Source organism: Salvelinus sp. IW2-2015, linkage group LG5, assembly GCF_002910315.2.
Source record: "Salvelinus sp. IW2-2015 linkage group LG5, ASM291031v2, whole genome shotgun sequence".
NCBI lineage: Eukaryota > Metazoa > Chordata > Actinopteri > Salmoniformes > Salmonidae > Salvelinus > Salvelinus sp. IW2-2015.
The window spans coordinates 18,900,360-18,924,844 of record NC_036844.1 but is presented as its reverse complement, the minus strand read 5'-3'; the positions used below and the strand labels follow the sequence as shown (position 1 = coordinate 18,924,844).

Sequence of the window (24,485 nt, the reverse complement as noted above, 5' to 3'; positions counted from 1 at the left end):
TGTGTGTGCCTGCATCTGCCTTGTGTGTGTGCGCGTCTGCCTCGTGTGTGTGTGTGCGCGTCTGCCTCGTGTGTGTGTGTGCGCGTCTGCCTCGTGTGTGTGCGCATCTGCCTCGTGTGTGTGTGTGTGCCTGCATCTGCCTCGTGTGTGTGTGCGCATCTGCCTCGTGTGTGTGTGTGTGTGTTGAAACATTTCAACTGCTTTCACCGTCTCGGCATTCTAGCTTGCGATGTGGAGATTAGCACAGGTGCTCCTTCCTTGCCATGGCGCCCCCTGAGTATTTCCCCGACGACAAAGAAGAAAAGAGTCTTCAGTGCTATCTGGCCATCGCATCATAAAAGGCCCCATCCACCAATGACATGGGATCAGTCTTTCAGCTATGCTCCGTAGGTGGTCTGGGCTGCCTGTATCAAAGGGCCAATGGAGCAATGCTGACAGAGATCCTGTTTTGGCAACAGGTCTCCTACTAGATCTTAACTCCAAGGCAGTGATGGCTAAAGGGCGAGGTGAGGAGGGGAGTAGCAGTGGTGATATGTAGTCGCCAAGTCATCGGTGCGGAGGCAGATATGCATGTACACGCACACACCATTGATTTTTTCATCCCTGTTGTCTTAAACACTACCCTGCCCAAAAGCCTGAGTGGCCCATCTCCCACCACAGCTGTGCCATGCTGATGGGGGATATGTGGAACCCAAAACCCCTTTCCTCATCCCCAGGCCTGCAAGGCCGAGACACCCAGGCTGCGTTCTCCAGTGACCCTGAGTAAACACACACACGCCTGGTTCCTCACTGTCTGACTGACCGAGGGAAGCTGAGGGAGTAACCAGGTCAGGCACAGCGATGGAATGAGGAGCCTAGTATGACACTGTAATAACAGTATGAGGTGTAATAACACTACAAATGCTGAAATGAACTACAGCTGGGCGCCCCTCTCTCTTTCTCTAATTAGTATTCTGGGTGTAATAGCTCAGGTTCCTGCACTAAGATGGGCAGGACGAGTGCCAAGCTTTGCATGGCTGACATTTGTGACATTGTTAGACAGTCTCCTGGTACATGCGAGACGTGTGTGTTAAATGTTCAGCTTAGGTTACTTACATCTTCTGTGTTTGAGAGAGACGCTAAGACGACTTTTTGATAAACTGACTGACGTCCTCGCTCTTAGCCCCATGTCTGGAAGAGACTATAGGGCAGTTGGCAGAAAGCTGCCAGGATTATATACAGTGCCTTCAGAAAGTATTCACAACCCTTTCCACATTTTGTTGTTACAGCCTGAATTAAAAATGTCTTTTTTTATTTTTTTTAAATACACAATACCCCATAATGTCGAAGTGGAATTATGTTATTCATTTTTTTTGGACAAATTAGTCTTCAACCTGTCATTTAGGTTAGTATTATTTACATTTACATTTAAGTCATTTAGCAGACGCTCTTATCCAGAGCGACTTACAAATTGGAAAGTTCATACATTATGGAGTAACTATAATGTTGTTGATCCATACTCCGTTTTCTCCACATAAATATAACTCTGTAACTGTTTAAAAGTCACCATTGGCCTCATGAGTAAATCCCTGAGCGGTTTCTTTCCTTTTCGGCAACTAAGTTAGGAAGGATGCCTGTATCTTTGTAGTGGCTGAGTGTATTGATCCACCATCCAAAGTGTAATTAATAACTTCACCATGTTTAGAGGGATATTCAATGTCTGCTTTTTACCAATAGGTGCCCTTCTTTGCGAGGCATTGGAAAACCTCCCTGGTCTTTGTGGGTAAATCTGTGTTTGAAATTATCTGCTCGACTGAGGGACCTTACAGACCTGTACAGATATGAGGTAGTTATTCAAAAATCACGTAGAACACTATTATTGCACACGGTTTGTCCATGCAACTTATTATGTGACTTGTTTAACACATTTTAACTCCTGAAGTTATTTAGGCCTGCCATAACAAAGGGGTTGAATACTTATTGACTCAAGACTATTCAGCTTTTCATTTTTTATTAATTTGTGAACATTTATAAAAACATAATTCTACTTTGACATGATGGGATATTGTGTGTAGGCCAGTGACAATTTTTTTTTGAAATGTAATCAATTTTAAATGCAGGCTTTAACATAACTAAATGTGGAAAAAGTCAAGAGGTGTGAATACTTCTGAAGGGACTATATGTAAATGAGGAATATCTGTATTAAATTTGAGATACATTTGCTTTAATAATTTTCCTCATGCATTCCTAGGTGGGCAAGTGTCAAATTACAGTCAAAGTGACATAACTATGGTCTGAATATTTTCCTTGTCCCATGTAATCACAAAGCTCTGCAAGGGTTTTTGTCAACACTAAAATGTTGTCTGAAAGGAGTTTACGTTGCTTTGTTTCGTCCCCATCTCTCCTGTGTTGGAGGGGTTGGAAAAGGGGAGCAATGAACGTGGCAAAATAGGAAAAGTCCCGAAAATCATCCTGTGTATGTCGGCTAACTGTTAACACACAGAAAGACGGATTATATAAAACGCAATGGATTCATTCTCATTTGAGCTCATGGCCAAACAATGCGCTTCATATTTCTCCATCTGCAACCTTTTTCCCCCTTGTTTTTTTTTACAGCCTCTCCATCTCTCCTCATCCCCTCCGCTCTGTGACTGCGGTGAGTTAATGAAGTTTCGGGAGGAAGCAGGTGCGTTTCTATTTGATTAGTGTGCTGGCGAGATGACACGTTTGCCATGCCAGGCTGAGAGGATGTAAGGCCTGGTGGCATGTGACTGGATGCTCTGGAAACTTGGGTCATTTATAAGTCTCACACCATGTGTCAGGATGCCCTATAGCAGGGGTTCTCAAACTTTTTGGAGCTGGGACCTCTCTTGTGATAGCAACTTCATCAGGAACCCACTCATAATCAGAACACAATATTGAGTGATATAAAAATAGCATACAAGAGGTTTTACTATGACTTTGGCAGTGCATGGCCGGACAAACAGTCTCAGGCCCTGGGAAGGAACGTTTTAAAAGCCCATCTCTTGGCATTGGAGAACATTTAGCAGGTTTCAAGTTAATTTCCTGTAATTCTACACATTTTGTCATAAGAGAGAACTTTGCAGTTTCAAAGCTTAACTTACCCAGGGTTTATGTAAATAAATACAAATAGTATTCAGTTAAAGTGGAAGTACTGTGGATACCAATATCCCTGTGAGTCTCCCAGGCCAATGTTTCCCAGGGTTAAGAACAAATTGTAGATGAATAATATGACATTGTGTTACACACTTCAAACTTATTCCATGGATCCCTTGGCCAAAAGTCGTTTAACCTGTTGGTAATATTCAATAGCGGAACCCATTTTGAGAACCTATGCCCTATAGATGCCTTGATGTCATCCCCCTCCACGCCCTACATTAGTCATACAGTTAAGATACAGTAACTGGAATGAAAAAGTTGACCAACACAAACCCATGATGCTTTTGGATGCACAAGACGATGCGCATTGCATAGCCATGATGTTGCACAATGATTGATGACAGTAAATGTGTGTTTTAGTCAGTGATATATTTGGCCTTGAAGTGGGAAAATACTTTTCAGTCTACCTTTTTTTTCAGGGATGTTTTTTTATGTTACCACCTACCAGCATGGCATTGTTTATCAATCAGAAACACTTGCAAAGTTCTTCCTCTTCAGAGTGGTGACTGAGCTGAGCCAAACAGCTTTACTTTGCACTGCCATTTTTTACCAGAACATTTAAATAATCCATTGGATAATTTGTAAATGTAAACTTATTTTGTTGCTAGTCTATATTTAAAAAAAAAGTATACATCTGACCATTTTATAATTAATAATTGTATGATATGTTGTTTTTGCAACCCTGCTCTGAATGGTTTTGACCACTAAAGTCTTGCTTCACTGCTTTGATTGGTGCAGCTAGAAACCACAAGTGTCTATCCTATAATGAACAGGCACATGCGAAGAAAATTCAAGGAACTTGTTTATCTATTTTGTTGTGCTCTTACATTTGTATTGGTCTTTCATGTTTGATGCGCTCAGGGTGTTACGTCTCATTTGCGACGTGCATCATGATGAGCAAAGTCATTGTAGCCTATCATTTCACTTCCCCTGTGAGAACCATGAGCACAGGCTTATTTGGCTTTGCTGTACCGAAGTGTCCCTAAATGCTTATGACCAATCCAGAACCAGCCAAGCCAGCTGGCTTTTGAATACAGTGTAGTAAAAAATTAAATAAAAACTGCAACAGAACATTAGCTAGCTAGATAAGATTAGTATGCTGCTAGCTACAATGACAGCTGTCAGTTGCCCATGTGTTGTTTCTCCACTCCATGTGGAAATCATCACAACGTTCTTTCCCACCCCCAATTTGTGAATATGTATAAGTAGTAGGGCTATGACGAGACCACTATCGCGCAAATTGTTTTCCATGGCAAAAATGAAAACACGAAGCAGACCAAACTCTTTGGTCCTTTAAAAACTAGCTGTACGTAAGAGTGTGCTATAGCTTGGAAAAGAAATACATGTGACTCTAGATGACAACATAAGGCTGTTTAACAACCATTAGGGCTGTTTTCCTAAAGAAGATAAATCCGCTTCATGTTTTGTTTCCTTGGCACGACACTAAAGAGTATCGCGATACTGGTACCTTCCTGGCCCAAATACGTAGCCTGCGTCATTCTTCGGAGTTGGAACCTAAACGAGCGTTTCCGCTCTAGGGCAGGAGTTACATCGAAATAGGGGCGGCATTGTCCTCTGGTGGGTGCTTTTTAAGTATGGATTTCCATCCGATCTGAGGATCTCAGATCTGGCTGCAGTTACATGACGCAACTTGCACACAATTTTAGTTGCAAGTGACATGTCAAACAACTTTGCTGTTAGATGAAGCTACTTAAATGCAATTTTAAAATTGACAATCAAATTGAAGCTGCTTCTGTCATATTGTTTGAGAATTCTAAACTCCGCACATGTCATCTGATGCTTTACATGATTTGTTTATTCAACCGTTTCGTTATTGTATTTGGGGGTAGAAGCTTTTAAGGAGCCTTTTGGACCTAGACTAGGCGCTCCGGTCCCGCTTGCCGTGCGTCAGCAGACAGTACAGTCTATGACTTGGGTCTTGGGCCTTCCTCTGACACTGCCTAGTATATAGGTCCTGGATGGCAGGAAGCTTGGCCCCAGTGATGTATTGGCCCGTACGCACTACCCTCTGTGTAGCGCCTTGTGGTTGGATGCCGAGCAGTTGCCATACCAGGTGGTGATGCAACCGGTCAGGATGCTCTTGATGGTGCCGCTGTATAACTTTTTGAGGATCTGGGGACCCATGCCACATATTTTCAGTCTCCTGAGGGGTAAAGGTGTTGTCGTTTGTTGGTGATGTGGACACCAAGGAACTTAACTCTCGACCCGCTCCACTACAGTCCCATCGATGTTGGTGGGGGCCTCTACGGCCATCCTTTTCCTGTAGTCCACGGCTATCTCATTTTTCTTGCTCGGCACCACACTGCCAGCTCTCTGACCTCCCTATAGGCTGTCTCATTTTTGTCAGTGATCAGGCCTACCACTGTTGCGTCATCGGTAAACTTAATGATGGTGTTGGAGTTGTGCTTGGCCACACAGTTGTGGGTGAACAGAGAGTACAGGATGGGACCAAGCATGCACCACTGAGGGGCCCTGATGTTGAGGATCAATATGGCAGATTTGTTGTTGCCTACCCTTCCCGGTCACCTAATCATCCCCAGCTTACAATTGGCTCAATCATCCCCCCTCGTCTCCCCTGTAACTATTCTTCAGGTCGTTGCTGTAAATGAGAATGTGTTCTCAGTCAACTTACCTGGTAAAATAAGTGTTAAATAAATAAAATAAAACCTTACCTCCTGAGGGTGGGAAGTCCCAGGATCCAGTTGCAGAGGGAGGTGTTTAGTCCCAGGGTCCTTATCTTAGTGATGAGCTTTGTTGGCACTATGATGTTGGAACGCTGAGCTGTAGTCAATGAAAAGCATTCTCACATAGGTGTTCCTTTTGTCCAGGTGGGAAAGGGCAGTGTGGCGTGCGATTGAGATTACATCATCTGTTGGGGCGGTATACGAATTGGAGTGGGTCTAGGGTTTCTGGGATGATGGTGTTGATGTGAGCCTTGACCAGCCTTTCAAAGCACTTCATGGTTACCGAATGCTACGGGGCGGTAGTTATTTTGGCAGGTTACCTTCGCATTCTTGGGCAAAGGGACTATGGTGGTCTGCTTGAAACATGTAGGTATTACAGACTCTGTCAGAGAGAGGTTGAAAATGTCAGTGAATACACTTGCCAGTTGGTCAGCGCGTGCTCGGAGTACACGTCCTGGTAATCCGTGTCGCCCTGTGGCCTTATGAATGTTGATCTGTTTAAATGTCTTGCTCACATCGGCTACGGAGAGCGTGATCACACAGTCATCCGGAACAGCTGGTGCTCTCATGCATGCTTCAGTGTTGCTTGCCTCGAAGCGAGCATAAAAGGCATTTAGCTTGTCTGGTAGGCTTGTGTCACTGGGCAGCTCGTGGCTGGTCTTCCCTTTATAGTCCGTAATAGTTTGCAAGCCCTGCCACATCCGACGAGTGTCAGACCTGGTGTAGTAGGATTCAGTTTCCGTATTGAGCTAGTCACTGGTACTTCCTGCTTTAGTTTTTGCGTGTAAGCAGGAATCAGGAGGATAGCATTATGGTCAGACTTGCCAAATGTAGGGAGAGCTTTGTATGCTTCTCTGTGTGTGGAGTAAAGGGGGTTGCACATGTGACATGCTGGTGGAAGTTAGGTTAAACAGATTTAAGTTTGCCTGCATTAAAGTCTCTAGCTACTAGGAGTGCCGCTTCTGGATGAGGATTTTCTTGTTTGCTTATGGCCTTATACAGCTCGTTGAGTGCAGTCTTAGTGCCAGCATCAGTTTGTGGTGATAAATAGACCGCTATGAATAATATAGATGAGAACTCTCTTGCTAGATAGTGTGGTCTACAGAGTTCGTTTTCCAGTGATTGCACGTTGGCCAGCCAATAGAACTGATGGTAGAGGAGATTTACTCACTCCCCTCCGAATCCTCACAAGGCACCCAAACCTTCTCCCTCTGTATCTCCGCCTTTTCTTCCTGCGAATGACGGGGATTTGTGCCTGGTCTCCAGAAAGCAGTATACCCTTCGCGGTGGACTCATTACAGAAAAAGTATTTGTCCAGTTCGAGGTGAGTAAACGCTGTTCTGATGTCCAGAAGTTCTTTTCGGCCGTAAGAGATGGTAGCAGCAACTTTATGTACTTAATAAGTAGTTACAAACAATTCGGAAAAACAAACAAAATAGCATGGTTTTTAAGGAGCCCGTAAAACTGCAGCCATCCCCTCCGGTGCTATTATGGACCATCTCCTTTGCGTAGAGTTGATCAGGCTGTTGATTGTGGCCTGGGGAATGTTGTCCCACTCCCCTTCAATGGCTGTGCGATGTTGCTGGATATTGGTGGGAACTGGAACACGCGGTCATACACGTAGATCCAGAGCATCCCAAACGTGCTCATCGTGTGACATGTCTGGTGAGTATGCCGGTCATGGAAGAACTGGGACATTTTCAGCTTCCAGGAACTGTGTACAGATCCTTGTGACGTGGGGCCGTGCATTATCATGCTGAAACATGAGGTAATGGCGGTGGATGAATGGCATGACAATGGGCCTCAGGATCTCGGCACGGTATCTCTATGCATTCAAATTCCCATCGATAAAGTGCAATTATTGACGACAAGAACGCAGATGAGCTTCCCCGAGATGGTGTCTGACAGTTTGTGCAGAAATTCTTTGGTTGTACAAATCCTCAGTTTCATCAGCTGTCCAGGTGGCTGGTCTCGGATGATCCCAACGGTGAAGAAGTGAATATGGAGGTCCTGGGCTGGCATGGTTATACGTGTTCTGCGGTTGTGAGGCCGGTTGGACATACTGCCAAGTTTTTTTTATGATGTTGGAGGTGGCTTACGGTAGAGAAATTAACATTCAATTCTCTGGCAACAGCTTTGGTGGACATTCCTGCAGTCAGCATGCCAATTGCACACTCCTTCAACTTGATACATCTGTGGCATTGTGTGTTACAAAACTGCAAATTTTAGTGGCCTTTTATTGTCCCCAGCACAAGGTGCACCTGTGTAATGATCGTGCTGTTTCATCCGCTTCTTGATTTGCCACTCCTGTCAGGTGGATTATCTTGGCAAAGGAGAAATGCTCACTAACAGGGATATAAACAAATTTGTGCACCAAATTTGAGAGAAGTAAGCTTTTTTGTGCATATGTGACATTTCTGGGATCTTTCATTTCAACTCATGGGACTAACACTTTACATGTTGCGTTTTAAATTTTTGTTCAGTGTAGCCAACACTGTTTGATCAAGCTCGCTAGCTAGCAACGAGTTTACAAGCTAGCAACAATTTTTAGCTGGTGCAGTTCATGTTGAAAGTGTTAGTTTATTGACTTCAGAACCATGTACATAACACCTTTACTAGTCTTGATGCCAGTATTTACTTCAGCTCCCGTTTGGGTAATGTCTCTTCTGTCCACCTTGATCACGGTTCCCGCAGTACTGACAGCTGTGTTGTTGACATGACAAATCGGCCGGAGTTCCTAACCTTCGAATGGATCATGTGACAAAAGCATTCGTTTTGATTGGCTGTTGCAAAGTCGACATATTTCAGCTGGATGCATCCGAGTTGCAGATTAATTGCAGGCTAATTAGGGTTTTCACAGACCAATCAAGAAGCAACTCGGTTACAAGCCACAAAAATTCCGTGCAAGTTGCGTTGTGTAACTGCAGCCTTAGACTTTTTTTGGCAGTAAACATACAGTTGAAGTCGGAAGTTTACATACACCTTAGCCAAATACATTTAAACTCAGTTTTTCACAATTCCTGACATTTAATCCTAGTAAAAATTCCCTGTCTTAGGTCAGTTAGGATCACCACTTTATTTTAAGAATGTGAAATGTCAGAATAATAGTAGAGAGAATGATTTATTTCAGCTTTTATTACTTTCATCACATTACATACACTCAATTAGTATTTGGTAGCATTGCCTTTAAATTGTTTAACTTGGGTCAAACGTTTCGGGTAGTCTTCCACAAGCTTCCCACAATAAGTTGGGTGAATTTCCTCCTGACAGAGCTGGATGAACCAGACTTGTGGAGGTCTACAATTTTTGTTCTGAGGTCTTGGCTGATTTCTTCTGATTTTCCCATGATGTCAATCAAAGAGGCACTGAGTTTGAAGGTAGGCTTTGAAATACATCCACAGGTACACCTCCAATTGACTCAAATAATGTCAATTAGCCTATCAGAAGCTTCTAAAGCCATTACCTAATTTTTTGGGAATTTTCCAAGCTGTTTAAAGGCACAGTCAACTTAGTGTATGTAAACTTCTGACCCACTGGAATTGTGATACAGTGAATTATAAGTGAAATAATCTGTCTGTAAACAATTGTTGGAAAAAATGACTTGTGTCATGCACAAAGTAGATGTCCTAACCGACTTGCCAAAACTGTAGTTTGTTAACTTCTCTAGGATATGTGGTACGCTAACGTCCCACTTGGCCAAAAGCCAGTAAAAATGCAGAGCGCCAAATTCAAATATATTACTATAAAAATCAAACTTTCATGAAATCACACATGAAAGACACCAAATTAAAGCTACACTTGTGAATCCAGCCAACACGTCTGATTTCAATAAGGATTTACGGCGAAAGCACACCAAACGATTATGTTAGGTCAGTAGATGGCCACAGAAAACACAGCCATTTTTCCAGCCAAAGAGAGGAGTAACAAAAGCAGAAATAGAGATAAAATTAATCACTAACCTTTGATGATCTTCATCAGATGACACTCATAGGACTTCATGTTACACAATACATGTATGTTTTGTTCGGTAAAGTTCATATTTATATAAAAAAATCTGAGTTTAGGCGGGACGCTACTGTATCACTTGGCAAAAAGCCAGAGAAAGTGCAGAGCACCAAATTGAAATGAATTACTATGAAAATTACTATAAAAATCTAACTTTCATTAAATCACACATGAAAGTTACCAAATTAAAGCTACACTGGTTGTGAATCCAGCCAACATGTCAGAATTCAAATAGGCTTTTCGGCGAAAGCAAACTGCTATTATCTGAGGATAGCACAATAGTTAACAAGGACAGAGAAGCATATTTCAACCCTGCAGGGGTTTTCAACGCAGAAATAAAAATATAATTCATGCCTTACCTTTGACGAGCTTCTGTTCTTGCCACTCTAATATGTCCCATAAACATCACAAATGGTCCTTTTGTTCGATTAATTCTGTCGATATATATCCAAAATGTCCATTTATTTGGCGCGTTTGATCCAGAAAAACACTGCTTCCAAATTGCTCAAACGTGACTACAAAATATCTCAAAGGTTACCTGTAAACTTTGCCAAAAAATTTCAAACTACTTTTGTAATACAACTTTAGGTCTTTTTTAACGTTAATAATCGATAAAATTGAAGACTGGATGATCTGTGTTCAATACAGGATTAAAACCAACTATAGCCAGCTTTCTGCTCACGCGCTTCTATCTAACAGGACACTTAATGTGACTCATTCAAGATGGCCGTACTTCTTCATTACACAAAGGAATAACCCCAACCAATTCCTCAAGACTGTTGACATCCAGTGGCAGCGGTAGGAACTGCAAGCAGGTCGATTAGGAATCTGGTTTCCCAATGAAAACTCATTGAAAAGAGAGTGACCCCCCCAAAAAATAATATCTGAATGGTTTGTCCTCGGGGTTTCGCCTGCTAAATAAGTTCTGTTATACTCACAGACATGATTCAAACAGTTTTAGAAACTTCAGAGTGTTGTCTATCCAAATCTACTAATATGCATATCTTATCTTCTGGGGATGAGTAGCTGGCAGTTGAATTTGGGTATGCTTTTAATCCAAACGTGAAAATGCTGCCCCCTATCCTAGAGAAGTTAACAAGAAATTTGTGGAGTGGTTAAAAAATGAGTTTTAATGACTCCAACCTAAGTGTATGTAAACCTCCGACTTCAATTGTAAGTCCTGAAATGATTATCAATGGCTTGATTGGAGAATTCTTTTTTTATTTTATTTATTTTTAATTTCACCTTTATTTAACCAGGTAGGCCAATTGAGAACAAGTTTTCATTTACAACTGCAACCTGGCCAAGATAAAGCAAAGCAGTGTGACAAAAAACAGCAACGCTGAGTTACACATGGGATAAACAAAAGTACAGTCAATAACAATAGTAACATTGTTACAATTGTCTTCCTTGGTGGCATGTTTTCACCTTCTATACCACTGACTCTCATATTTTTATAGATGGGATTGACTACAGCAACAGACTCCTGGCCTATATTCAGTGAATTTTCCTCCTTTTCCTTATGATTTGGAAATTTCAGTGAGCGTGTTAGCCAGCTAGCGTGCTTCTGGGCTGTGGACTGACAGATCTAAGGTTCCAGCCAGTCTGGAGTCACCCGCTGAAGTGGTATTACACACACTCGAATGTAGCGTCTGCTTAAAGGCAAGGAAAGTGAATCAGCGGTTTTGAGGGATACTGCTCTTGACTGAAGTCAGAAATGTATCCAAAGAATACCTATATTTAACATTGCCTTCTTTCTATAGCGGTAACTCTTAATTTGCCCACAATTACCTCTGCACCTTTTATTGTCAATGTTCTGGTTTTGGAGAGACCACGTGGGCAGACCTGTTTTATAGTCTATTCATTCTAGTGACTCTTGTTGATAACATTTCATGGCATAAGATGCTGAAGAATGACACAACCAATCCTTGAGTTCAGTATGGCCACTCTAAACAGACAGCTGAGGGAAGACGGAGCTAGAGAAAGGCATGTCGCAAGAGTGCCTGACTAATGCCAATGATTCTTTGTTCATCACAGAAACGGCCAAACATTCACTCCCTAGAAGCACATGGCCCTGCATGTTTCTTTTAGATGAATGTCTGTATTTTATCAGTTGAGACATATTAGATTTCACAGTTATCACAGTTCACCTCCAGTTGACACAGCCCGGGGCAATTCAACCTTATTTGAGTAGTTTAAAAGTTAAGGGAGGGCTTTTCTCTGTTATCTGACTGTGTAATAGCTCTCTACTCCAAGCTCCAACTATTGTGCCTTTAAAAAGCCAGCCATTTTCCAGACCCCATTCTCTAACCTGTAAACATTTTAGAACCGAGCAAGAGAAAGGGGGAGAAGTGAGGGTGGGGTTTGAAGTCCTGGAGGAGGGGCTTTAGAAAAAGTGTCTTGTGACTCTCTCAAACAGAAGGACAAAGAAAACTTTTCAGAATGGACTTTTCGGTTTTAATTTCAATTTTGGTTGTCAACAGAGGTTTCATCTCTCTCCTTTGGATGTTTTTTTGCATACTGTTTCTGTTTGCGTTCCTCTTGGTGTGTGTGTGTGTGTGTATAGTAGTTCTTGCTCTCTTGTGTGTTGTGGGAGGGCCAGCCATCTGATGTCATTCAGTGCAGCAAGCAGAGCCTGAAAGAGGCCCTTTGTTGTCAGCCTGTAGCACGAGTCCCTGTGCTTCTCATGCTAACAGGGACACACAAGCACACGCACACGCGCACAGGCGAGAGAATGGCACCATCCGAACTGCCCTACTGCACGCTCAACTGACATATCCGCATGTCCAGCCAGCTTTTGGCCAGAACGGGCGCACTTTTGGGTCGCTTCTGCCTCCTCCGGAAAGGAGCTAACCAAGCCAGAGAGAAAAAAAAGATGGAGCCGCTTGGACTACAAAGTTTGTAGACTTTGCGGGCAGCACAGAGTTCGCTTTTGTTTGGTGGAATAGAGGAGAGAAAAGGGGGTCACAACAGCCAAAGATTCTGAGAGGAGTAAAGCAGAATTCCTTGTTATTTTTTTGTTCTTTGTCTTTTCATGACAGACCTGCGGAATTTTTTCTGTTGATCTCCCGGCAAAAGGAAACATAAGGGATACTGGGCTGATAAACAAACAGGATTTTTCAAGTGGAAGCGAAAGAAAGCAAATGAAAATGTTGGAGATTTGCCTGACATTGGTGGGGTGTAAATCTAAGAAAGGCCTCTCGTCCTCCTCCAGCTGCTACTTGGAAGGTAAGAATTTGAGGAACGGCAGTAGGGGGTTGGTTTGGGATTGATTCTTAGAGAAAGACAAAGATGGTCAGAGAAGGAGAGGACACTGTAGGGGAGTTAGTTGCGCTGGGAAGGGGGAGAGAATGTGGCGCATCTTCTCCCTCTATCTCTGTGTGAGGCCTCTTGTCGTTTCTCTGGTAAGCGGATGGGGAGAGCATCAGGGAGAGGGAAGCCAGACACTGGCTTGCTGCAGAGAATAGAAGGGGAAAAAGAGGGATGAGAGAATACAAGGAAATCTGACTCCAGGCTGGGCTCGTTTTTACTTTTGTTTATGAGAGTTTAATCTAAATCTACGCTTTCCTTTTCACTCTTTGCTAACATTTGCATCTTGTTTATTGTTTTTCTACGTTGAGTGCAAAGAAAAGTTGAACTGAGTTATAGAGGTTTAAGACTTATAGGCCTTATAGAGTGTGCCATTGTAATTATTTTCTAAGCCTACACTTGGCCTTACTTTAAACAAAGATGCGCTAAATAGATTAGCCTGAATCAAAGATTAATGGAATTTGAGGAAATCCGGGGTACGTTGCGTTTCAACAGTCTAATTGATTTGTAATGGAAGACTGTGAAATGCACCATGTGCTAAGGATTGCGCAACGAAATGATTTAATAGACAATATACTGTAGTCCTGGAACACTTTCCAGCAAAGTAGATGTTGATCAATAACTTTTTAAACGCACATTTTCATATAGTGGTGGTTACATACACACACACACACAGACCAAAAATGAAATTACAATCTAATTTGGAATTAAGTTTTCTGTATTTCTGGAGAAAAAAAATGCAATTCTCTCTTTGGAGGGATGTCCACTTATTGAATTTGCAATAAGTTAGCTAGCCCCCAATTTAACCTTCTTTCTGTTTACATTACTCATAGCCTTGTGTGGCAAATTCTTCTGCAGTCAATAAAGCCTAGCATTTTACACCTGTCCCTCTCTGTGTGGCAGGTTCACTCACCCTCATGTCTAGTGTACCAATGTTTGACCTAATCACAGTAGAGCTGGGGGAAGAACTAGTCTACAGTGGGCACCAGATCCAGATAGGATCTTTAAACAGTGGTTAGACCTCCAGATCTCAGGCTTGATCCAGCGTCAAGCTCTTTGTCACCCATCACAGGTGTCGACAGCGAGGTGATGCAACAGAATCGCTCAAGCGTGAGTTATTTTCCCTCCCTCCGACTTCGCCTCAAGTGGCTTGGTTTTACGTCATGTAACTTGACTGTTGTTTGGATTCTTATGGCCCTAGTCACTATGTTTTGATCTCAGAGGTCAAGGAGGTAGTGATGAACTCCACTTGGCCAATCTATGTATCCCCTGTTCTGTCAGTGTGTTTGTGGTTAGTTTTAATTCATCCCTGTTGTTCATACCAACTCTGTCATAGCTGTCAAGAGTTCCACACATATTTAATCACTGCTGGATGGATTATCTCCCCCAGTGATCCAGCCAGGATATGCTGTAATCCCAGCCTCTCCACTAGCAACTGCTGTTTCTCTTTTTCCTTTCTTCCTTGCCTCATTTTAAGTCTTCTTCCATTTCTCTCTCTCCCTCTTGCTCTCTCTCAGTATGCTGCCATGTCATGCAGTATGTCTCAGTCTGCTGTCACTCCTCACTAAGAGCAGAGGTATTTGAGGTTAGTAAAATGAACATGTGTAGGCGGGGTGGGCTGTTAGTGCCCACACACTTATGACCAGTCTATCCCCTCCTCCACCCTCTTCCTCTCATTTCTCATCCACTACACTCATATGTATCTCCCTCCATCTGTCTTATTTCCTCACCCGACAACCCCCGCCTGCCCATATTTATTCTACAAAATCTAAGCGTTTATCTTTTGCGGATTGAATCATAGCCTTGGAGTTCAATTGTTTTCAGTCGCTCACTAAGAAATCAAGCTGTCATTCCTCATGCTCACTCTTGCACTTGAAGTCTATAGTTCAAAAGATACAGGTTCTGTTTTGAGATTTTTGGTTTGGGTCATTCTCAAATGTCCAGAATGATTATAGATTGAGAGACCTTCTTTTCTGCTCATTGTCTGAATGGTGAAGTTTTGCTCTGCAATCACACTCAGCTGCTAACAGGACACCGCTCTACCATAAGGGTCTTCAATTCAAGGGACTTTATTGGCATGGGAAACATGCAAAGCAAGTGAAGTAGATAATATACAAAAGTGAAATAAACAATAAAAATAAACAGTCAACATTACACTCACAGAAGTTCCAAAAGAATAAAGACATTACAAATGTCATATTATGTATATATACAGTGTTGTAACAATGTACAAATGGTTAAAGTACAAAAGGGAAAATAAATAAACATAAATATAGGCTGTATTTACAATGGTGTTTGTTCTTCACTGGTTGCCCTTTTCTCGTGGCAACAGGTCACAAATATTGCTGCTGTGATGGCACACTGTGGTGTTTTCGAATTCTTTGTGGATCTGTAATCTGAGGGAAATATGTGTCTCTAATATGGTCATACATTTGACAGGAGGTTAGGAAGTGCAGCTCAGTTTCCACCTAATTTTGTGGGCAGTGTGCACATAGGCAGACCTGGCTCTCAATAGCAAGGCTATGTTCACTGAGTCTGTACATAGTCAAAGTTTTCATTAAGTTTGGGTCAGTCACAGTGGTCAGGTATTCTGCCACTGTGTACTCTCTGTTTAGGGCCAAATAGCATTCTAGTTTGCTCTTTTTTTTTGTTAATTCTTTCCAATGTGTCAAGTAATTAATTATCTTTTTGTTTTCTCATGATTTGGTTGGGTCTAATTGTGTTGCTGTCTTCATCTTTTTCCTGCCCAGGGACCCCCTCCCAGGCAAACTAGTGACCCAGGGACCCCATCATACGTTAGCAAAAATGTTGCTGTCTTATCAGGTGAATGATAATGGAAAGGAGAAGTAATAAACATTCTCCGTGCCAAATAAATAGATTTGGTTGAAAGTTTTCCATTATTTTGACCTCCCTACTAGGCTTCAAGGGTGTCCAGATTGTCATACCTTCACACTGAACACAAAGGGCGCTATTTTCTAACCCCACAGCCTCTGTAAACCGAAGGTTAGCAATGCTAACAAGTACATGTAAAATCCCATGGAGAATGCTAACTAATGCTAATGAGCGCAGTGCAACGTTTTTAGAGTCTCCAACCTAAATTACTGTATTTTCAGAACAGACATCCCAGCTCATAAATAAATACAAGTACCTACTTTTTTTTTTTATTGCAAACACAAAACAAATATTAGATAGCAATGCTCTTGATCCACGAGGGGATTTTGTGCTGTTACCAAACAAAGCTTGATTTTGGAAGAAGATAACCACTTAGCTAAATAGCTAACTAACTACTAAATTAGAAAATAAACTGCAGTTGTGCATTTACCTTAATAGTTATAGTTTAAAAGATATTTAGCTGGCAACATTTTAGTTGTGAATTCCATACTGTAACTAGATCACCTGGCGCGTGCTGCACAACAGTGAGTGACTCACAAGGCTCCGGTCTCTCGTCGTTGTGTGCTTGTAAATAAACACCACATGACTGGGGACTACCGGTAAGCTTCATAATGAAACATTTTGACGGGTAAAATGAAGAACGCATTCTTTATCTCCTAACGTATTGCACAAGTTGACTGCAGGTATTTACTTAAGTAGCTACAAATATAAAAGTTTATAGAGAAACTTCAAAGACACAGTTTTGACGGTATTGAAAAACCATCCCATGGCTATTTCCAAATACCCGGGTATACGGTACACCGCCCAAGCCTACTCACCACATAATTGGAATAGGAAGTGTAAACTCTTAACTTAGCCTATTACAGTGCCTTGCAAAAGTATTCATCCCCCTTGGCGTTTTTCCTTTTTTGTTGCATTACAACCTGTAATTTGGATGGATTTTTTATTTGCATTTAATGTAATGGACATACACAAAATAGTCAACATTGGTGAATTGAAATGAAAAAAATTACTTGTTTAAATAAATTCTTTAAAAAATCAAAAACAGAAAAGTAGTGCGTGCATATGTATTCACCCCCTTTGTTATGAAGCCCCTAAATTAGATCTGGTGCAACCAATTGCCTTCAGAAGTCACATAATTAGTTAGATTGCACACAGGTGGACTTTATTTAAGTGTCACATGGACAAAGTTGTGGAGAAGTACAGACCAGGGTTGGGTTATAAAAAAATATCAAAAACTTTGAACATCCCACAGAGCACCGTTAAATCCGTAGTTAAATTTTTTTAAGAATATGGCACCACAACCAAACTGCCAAGTGAGGGCTGCCCACCAAAACTCATGGAACAGGCAAGGGGGGCATTAATCAGAGAGGCAACAAAGAGACCAAAGATAACCCTGAAGGAGCTCCATAGCGGAGATTGGAGTATCTGTCCATAGGACCACTTTAAGCCGTACGCTCCACAGACCTGAGCTTTACAGAGTGGCGGGCAGAAGAAAGCCACATTTTCAGGTCTCTCCAGAGATGTTCGATAGGGTTCAAGTCCGGGCTCTGGCTGGGCCACTCAAGGACATTCAGAGACTTCTCCCGAAGCAACTCCTGCGTTGCATTGGCTGTGTGCTTAGGGTCGTTGTCATCTTGGAAGGTGAACCTTCACCCAGTCTGAGGTCCTGAGCTTTCTGGAGCAGGTTTTCATCAAGAATCTCTGTTCATCAAGAATCTCCGTTCATCTTTCCCTTGATCCTGATTAGTCTCCCAGTCCCTGCCGCTGAAAAACATCCCCACAGCATGATGCTGCCACCACCATGCTTCACTGTAGGGATGGTGCCAGGTTTCCTCCAGTCATGACGCTTGGCATTAAGGCCAAAGAGTTCAATCTTGGTTTCATCAGAGCAGAGAATCTTGGTTCTCATGGTCTGAGGCCTTGAGCTATTTACTGAGGAGTGGCTTCCGTCTGGCCGCTCTACCATAAAGGCCTGGTTGATGGAGTGCTGCAGAGATTGTTGCCCTTTTGGAAGGTTCTCCCATCTACACAGAGGAACTCTGGAGCTCTGTCAGTGACACCATCTAGGTCTTGGTCACCTCCCTCCCTGCTCAGTTTGGCCGGGCGGCCAGCTGTAGGAAGAGTCGTGGTGGTTCCAAACTTCTTCCATTTAAGAATGATGGAGGCCACTGTGTTCTTGCTGCAGAAAGGTTTTGTAACCCTTCCCCAGATCTGTACCTCCACACAATCCTGTCTCAGAACTCTACGGACAATTCCTTCAACCTCATGACTTGGTTTTTGCTCAGACATGCAATGTGTCAACTGTGGGACTTTTATATAGACAGATGTGTGCCTTTCCAAATCATGTCCATTTAACAGTTTGAAAAGAGTGAAACTTCTCGTTTCGCCTCTTCCCTTCTGAAGAGGAAAAAACTGGCATAATGGATTATGATCATTGTAGTTAATTACCACGTGTCTGTGCTTAACTAGAGTGAATATTTGCTTACTGAAAACTACAACTCCCTTCAGCCCAGCTTCCCACATAGTTCTTGACTTGATTTCTTTCGTGAATGATTTGAGTTCTCTCTAGAGACAAGTACATGTTGGGTGCACAAAAAAACAGATCTAAATGGAATTCAACTAATTGGACCGATGTCGGTCAATTAGTAATTTAATAACCCCCAAAAAACAGAATTACTGTTAATCGCTCAGCACTATTAGCTGATGTAAATAAAGTTAAGAAAGCTTACTAGCAGCCAGCGGCACTTGCCGCACTGGTAGCCTATTTGCGGGTACTTTTTCAAACCCTATGTTAGATACTCCAGTGAGTGCAATTAGCTCGATATTAGGAGTTGAGAAATAATGTTAACATCCATTAGAAATAAGATAAACCTCTACTCTACTCTAGGTATGTTATTCAAAATGTGTTAACTGTAAAAAAAAAAAAAAGAATAATAATAATAATGTGTGAACCCACAGTTGAATATTCCTGCTCTTCCAGTGTAGTGCTGGGGAGCAGAAAGTGTTCCGATGCCTCTCAGCTCTTATCTCACACTCCCCAGGAATGTTAATCATGCACATCCCTAATCTGTCATGCGCCCAGTTAGAGCCCAGCCTGTCAGCTGTGTGTGGTGACCATGGATTTATCCCATCTTTCTCGGGGGGCTCCCGAGTGGCGCAGCGGTCTAAGGCACTACAGACACCCTGGTTCGAATCCAGGCTGTATCACAACGTGCCGTGATTGGGAGTCCCATAGGGCAGCGCACAATTGGCCCAGTGTCGTCTGGGTTTGGCCGGTGTAGACCGTCATTGTAAATCAGAATTTGTTCTTAACTGACTTGCCTAGTTAAATAAAGGATCCATTTTTCTTTTAATAAAATAATTCTCCCTCAGTGGATCTCATCATGTAATGTGGGTCCACAGTAGATCACCAAATAGCTTCCCTCTGCATTTCACCAGATAACTCTGGTAGGGCTCAGTTAACCTCATTAGGGTATGTGGGACGCTAGCGTCCCACCTCGTCAACAGCCAGTGAAACTGCAGGGCGCCAAATTCAAAACAACAGAAATCCCATAATTACAATTCCTCAAACATACAAGTATTTTACACCATTTTAAAGATACACTTGTTGTAAATCCAGCCACAGTGTTCGATTTCAAAAAGGCTTTACGACGAAAGCACACCAAACAATTATGTTAGGTCAGAGCCAAGTCACAGAAAAACACAGCCATTTTCCCAGCCAAAGAGAGTCACAAAAAGCAGAAATGGAGATAAAAGTAATCACTAACCGTTGATGATCTTCATCAGATGACACTCATAGCACTTCATGTTACACAATACATGTATGTTTTGTTCGGTAAAGTTCATGTTTATATCCAAAAATCTCAGTTTACATTGGCGGGTTATGTTCAGTAGTTCCAAAACATCCGGTGATTTTGCAGAGAGCCACATCAATTTACAGAAATACTAATAATAAACAACTGATACAACTGTAACTCCTTTTTGTTCGCGCGTAATCAAAATTCATGAGGCGCGATCACTAGATGCAAACGAAAGTCAAAACGTTCCGTTACAGTCCGTAGAAACATGTCAAACGATGTATAGAATCAATCTTTAGGATGTTTTTAACATAAATCTTCAATAATGTTTCAACCGGAGAATTCCTTTGTCTCTAGAATTGCAATGGAACGCAAGCTAATTATCACGTGAACGCGCATGGCCAGCTCGGGGCTCTCTGGCAGACCTCTGACTCAATCCCGTCTCATTCGCCCCCACTTCACAGTAGAAGCCTCAAACAAGGTTATAAAGACTGTTGACATCTAGTGGAAGCCTTAGGAAGTGCAATATGACCCCATAGATACTGTGTATTCGATAGGCAAAGAGTTGAAAAACTACAAACCTCAGATTTCCCACTTCCTGGTTGGATTTTTTTCTCAGGTTTTTGCCTGCCATATGAGTTCTGTTATACTCACAGACATCATTCAAACAGTTTTAGAAACTTCAGAGTGTTTTCTATCCAAATCTACTAATTATATGCATATTCTAGCTTTTATGGCCGAGTAGCAGGCAGTTTAATTTGGGCATGCTTTTCATCCAAAATTCCCAATGCTGCCCCCTACCCTAGTAAAGTTAACAACCGAATACTTCTCACCTACACAAAAGGTGTTGGTTTGACATAAGATACAAATGTGATGGCATCGGAGGAGATGGCTGTCTTTTTACGATCCCCTAACCAATTGTGCTATTGTGTGTTTTCGCGTAATTTGTAACTTATTTTGTACATAATGTTTCTGCCACCGTCTCTTATGACCGAAAAGAGCTTCTGGTTATCAGGACAGCGATTACTCACCTTGTACTGGACGAAGATTCTTTCTTTAACGAGTCGGACGCGAAGGATTTACTCCAGACACCCGACAAGGCCCAAATCCCCGCCATTCGCAGGTGACAGAGACAGAGATATTGGGGATGTAGGTCTGGTTGCCTTTTTGAGGATCCGACGGCGAGTGGGTAATCTTCCTTTACCATCGGTCCAATTAGCCAACGTACAATCATTGAATAATAAAATCGATGGTCCTAGTGTCCGAGCTGAGGACGTGTGTTGTGTGAGATGCAAGGTGCTGGATGTGTGCTGACAGCGGAGCTGGCCACAAAATGAAGTCACTGTGTGGGCCAGCCGGGGCTCAGTAAAAATTCCCTCTTCTATCTCTTTCCCTTTCTCTTTCCTTCTCTATATTTCCACCTCCCCTCTCTGCAACTCATTCCAGTTCTGGTGACCTTGACGTAGCATCCAAAGCCCTCTGAGTCCCATTATTTGAGTATGAGCGTAATCTGTGGCTGAAGTGTCGATAATCTCTTACGGTGTTATTCCAGTCCAAATTGGAAGCTTAACGCAGCTCGAATTTCCCCTCTCACTACAAAATTATGATGGGCCAACTCTTATGGGAGAGTCTTGTTATTGAAAGCAAAGTGTTGAAATTGAAAGGAAAGCCTGGAACTCCAGGAAATGAAAAGCACAGGTGGTGGAGAGATGGACTATGTTATTGGACTTTATTAAAGAACTCAGTTAATATTGCTGCCTTTAATACCATAGTCAAATCACAGTAGCTGTGCAGTCCACGACAATGGTGCAACCATGAAACCTTTTTCTGGGAAATGTTCCTTCGATGTGACGTGGGGAGGTTCTCTGGAGTATATATTTTTTTAAATACACAGAACGCATACAGGTGTGAATGTGTTTGTGTCTGTGTGTGTCCATGGAATAGACTGAAGCAGTGACTACCTGTTCTGAAATGCCAGCACAGTGACATTGCTTTTTCTGCTTTCTCTGTTTGTATTAGATGGGTGCAAGTCTGTTTCTGCTCTCTTGCCAACTCCTGATGGATTTGGCATTATGCATGACCAGGTGTGGAATGAAAGCTAAACAGACTGGAACCCAGGCTGTGTTTCTATGACAAGGTGATAGGAAGGCTATTCACCTGATTAGTTGTTGGTTTATTTAACACGGATCTGATCGACTCACTCCAGATCTCTCTCTTTCTCCCAAAGTCCACTTGTTTAATAGATAAAGACATGTTCTAATGTTGGACCTGTCTGTTATGTGTTCCAGAAGCTCTCCAGAGACCAGACTTTGAGCCCCAGGGTCTGACCGAAGCGGCCCGCTGGAACTCCAAAGAAAATCTTTTGGCCGGACCCAGCGAGAATGACCCCAACTTGTTTGTTGCTCTTTACGACTTTGTGGCCAGTGGGGACAACACTCTCAGCATAACTAAAGGTAAGAAAATGTGTGTGTATGTGGGGAGACGAGAGATTCTCTCGGTGGGAGTTGGGATCAATATTTAAAAATTCTTGTCAATTCAGGAATTGAGTTTCACTAGTATGACGTGACGTGAAATAGAACAGCCCCCAGCTCTGCGCCGTGAGTCGGTCTCTGTGAGAACACATTCATTTTCCATCCAGACAGCTGTCAGAAAACCGTTTCTGTGCCCAGAGAGCATCAGGCTTTGTGAAAATACTCCCTCTGGGCATATTGTGGTCAGGGATGTGCCTCAGTCACTGGTCATGGGGTCAATGTGCAATACGGCCCTCAGCAGCAGCAGTTAAACAGGACAGACAGTATGCGTGAGCATGAGTGTTTTTCTTTTCCTTAAACTTGTGACTGTGCTGAGATGGGTACAGAGTCCTCCCAGGGGATGGGGAGGGTTTCGAGGCTGACGTATTTGACTGGAAATCCACATATTTGCGTTCCGTTCCCTATCTCTCCCTGTGACGCTCACTTCCTGGCTGTCCGCTCACACAAGTTCTTTCCAATGGAGCAGCTAGAAAACAATGGTAGCAGTTGCAGGAGAGAGTGTGATGGAGGATGGGATGTAGAGATTCACTTTAAAGGACCAGGAAATACAGATCCAAAAAATGTTATGTAATATATGAAATACGGTATTTTTTATTTAACCTTTATTTAACTACGCAAGTCAGTTAAGAACCAATTGTTTTTTTTGTTTTTTTTATCCCCTTTTCTCCCCAATTTTCGTGGTATCCAATCGCTAGTAATTACTATCTTGTCTCATCGCTACAACTCCCGTACGGGCTCGGGAGAGACGAAGGTCGAAAGCCATGCGTCCTCCGAAGCACAACCCAACCAAGCCGCACTGCTTCTTAACACAGCGCGCCTCCAACCCGGAAGCCAGCCGCACCAATGTGTCGGAGGAAACACCGTGCACCTGGCCCCCTTGGTTAGCGCGCACTGCGCCCGGCCCGCTACAGGAGTCGCTGGAGCGCGATGAGATATCCCTACCGACCAAACCCTCCCTAACCCGAACGACGCTAGGCCAATTGTGCGTCGCCCCACGGACCTCCCGGTCGCAGCCGGCTGCGACAGAGCCTGGGCGCGAACCCAGAGACTCTGGTGGCACAGCTAGCGCTGCATGCAGTGCCCTAGACCACTGCGCCACCCGGGAGGCCCAAGAACCAATTGTTATTTACAATGGTGGCCTACCAAAAGGCAAAAGGCCAATTGTGCGTCGCCCCACGGACCTCCCGGTCGCAGCCGGCTGCGACAGAGGCCTGGGGCGCGGAACCCCCAGGAAGGACTCTGGTGCACAGCTTAGCGCTGCGATGCAGTGCCCTAGACCACTGCGCCACCCGGGAGGCCCAAGAACCAATTGTTATTTACAATGGTGGCCTACCAAAAGGCAAAAGGCCTCCTGGGGATGGGGGTTGGGATAAAAAAAAATATATATATAATATAGGACAAAACACATCACGACAAGACAACACTACATAAAGAGAGACCTAAGACAGCAACATATCATGGCAGCAACACATGACAACACAGCATGGTAGCAACCAGAGGTGGGACCAAGTCATTGTTTTACAAGTCCCAAGTCAAGACAGGCAAGTCCAAGTCAAGACAGGCAAGGTCAAGTCCTAAACTTTGAGTTTCAAGTCCTGAACACGTCATAATGTGCTCTTCACCAAATGTAATACCATTTCATATTTTTAACAGGAGTAATAGTTAGTATATTACATTTACGCAAATCATGAATGCTTTTAAAAATATCTATGTATTTATTACTTTCCAAATAAACGTTATTTCCATGGAAATACATGGGTAGCCATGAGAAAGACCCCCCCCAATCCCACTATCGAGGATCACTATGGGGCGCAATCGGGCGATGTAGGCTTGTACACAATCGCCCAACCTTAACACACACACACACACACACTCTCTGTGTGTGGTTACAGTAGGCTTATGTATGTCAATGGTTTTAGGAACAGCAGCAACATCAGGCAGGATTTAGGCTACCAACTGCCTAGCCAGTTGTAGCTCAATCTTGGGTGCAATGTTTACGTTCCCACACTGACTGACTGTGTGGAGGCTCATTGATTTAACGTTATGTTAGCCTACATGCTACACTAGCAAAGTTGTAAATTATG

General features: G+C 42.9%; 1 protein-coding gene across 3 annotated transcripts in view; it reads left to right on the top strand.

Moving 5' to 3' along the window:
* Positions 1 to 24,485, top strand: part of abl1 (c-abl oncogene 1, non-receptor tyrosine kinase) — a 48,700-nt gene that overhangs the window by 11,224 nt on the left and 12,991 nt on the right. The window contains exons 2-3 of one of the 3 annotated variants that reach the window (XM_070443594.1): positions 2,596 to 2,635; positions 22,159 to 22,323. In XM_070443594.1, coding sequence (XP_070299695.1) covers positions 2,596 to 2,635; positions 22,159 to 22,323 — 205 coding nt within the window. Of the gene's footprint in view, positions 1 to 2,595; positions 2,636 to 12,489; positions 13,098 to 22,158; positions 22,324 to 24,485 lie in introns of those variants that run through there. The other 2 variants (XM_023987667.2, XM_023987666.2) reach the window with 2 other exon arrangements.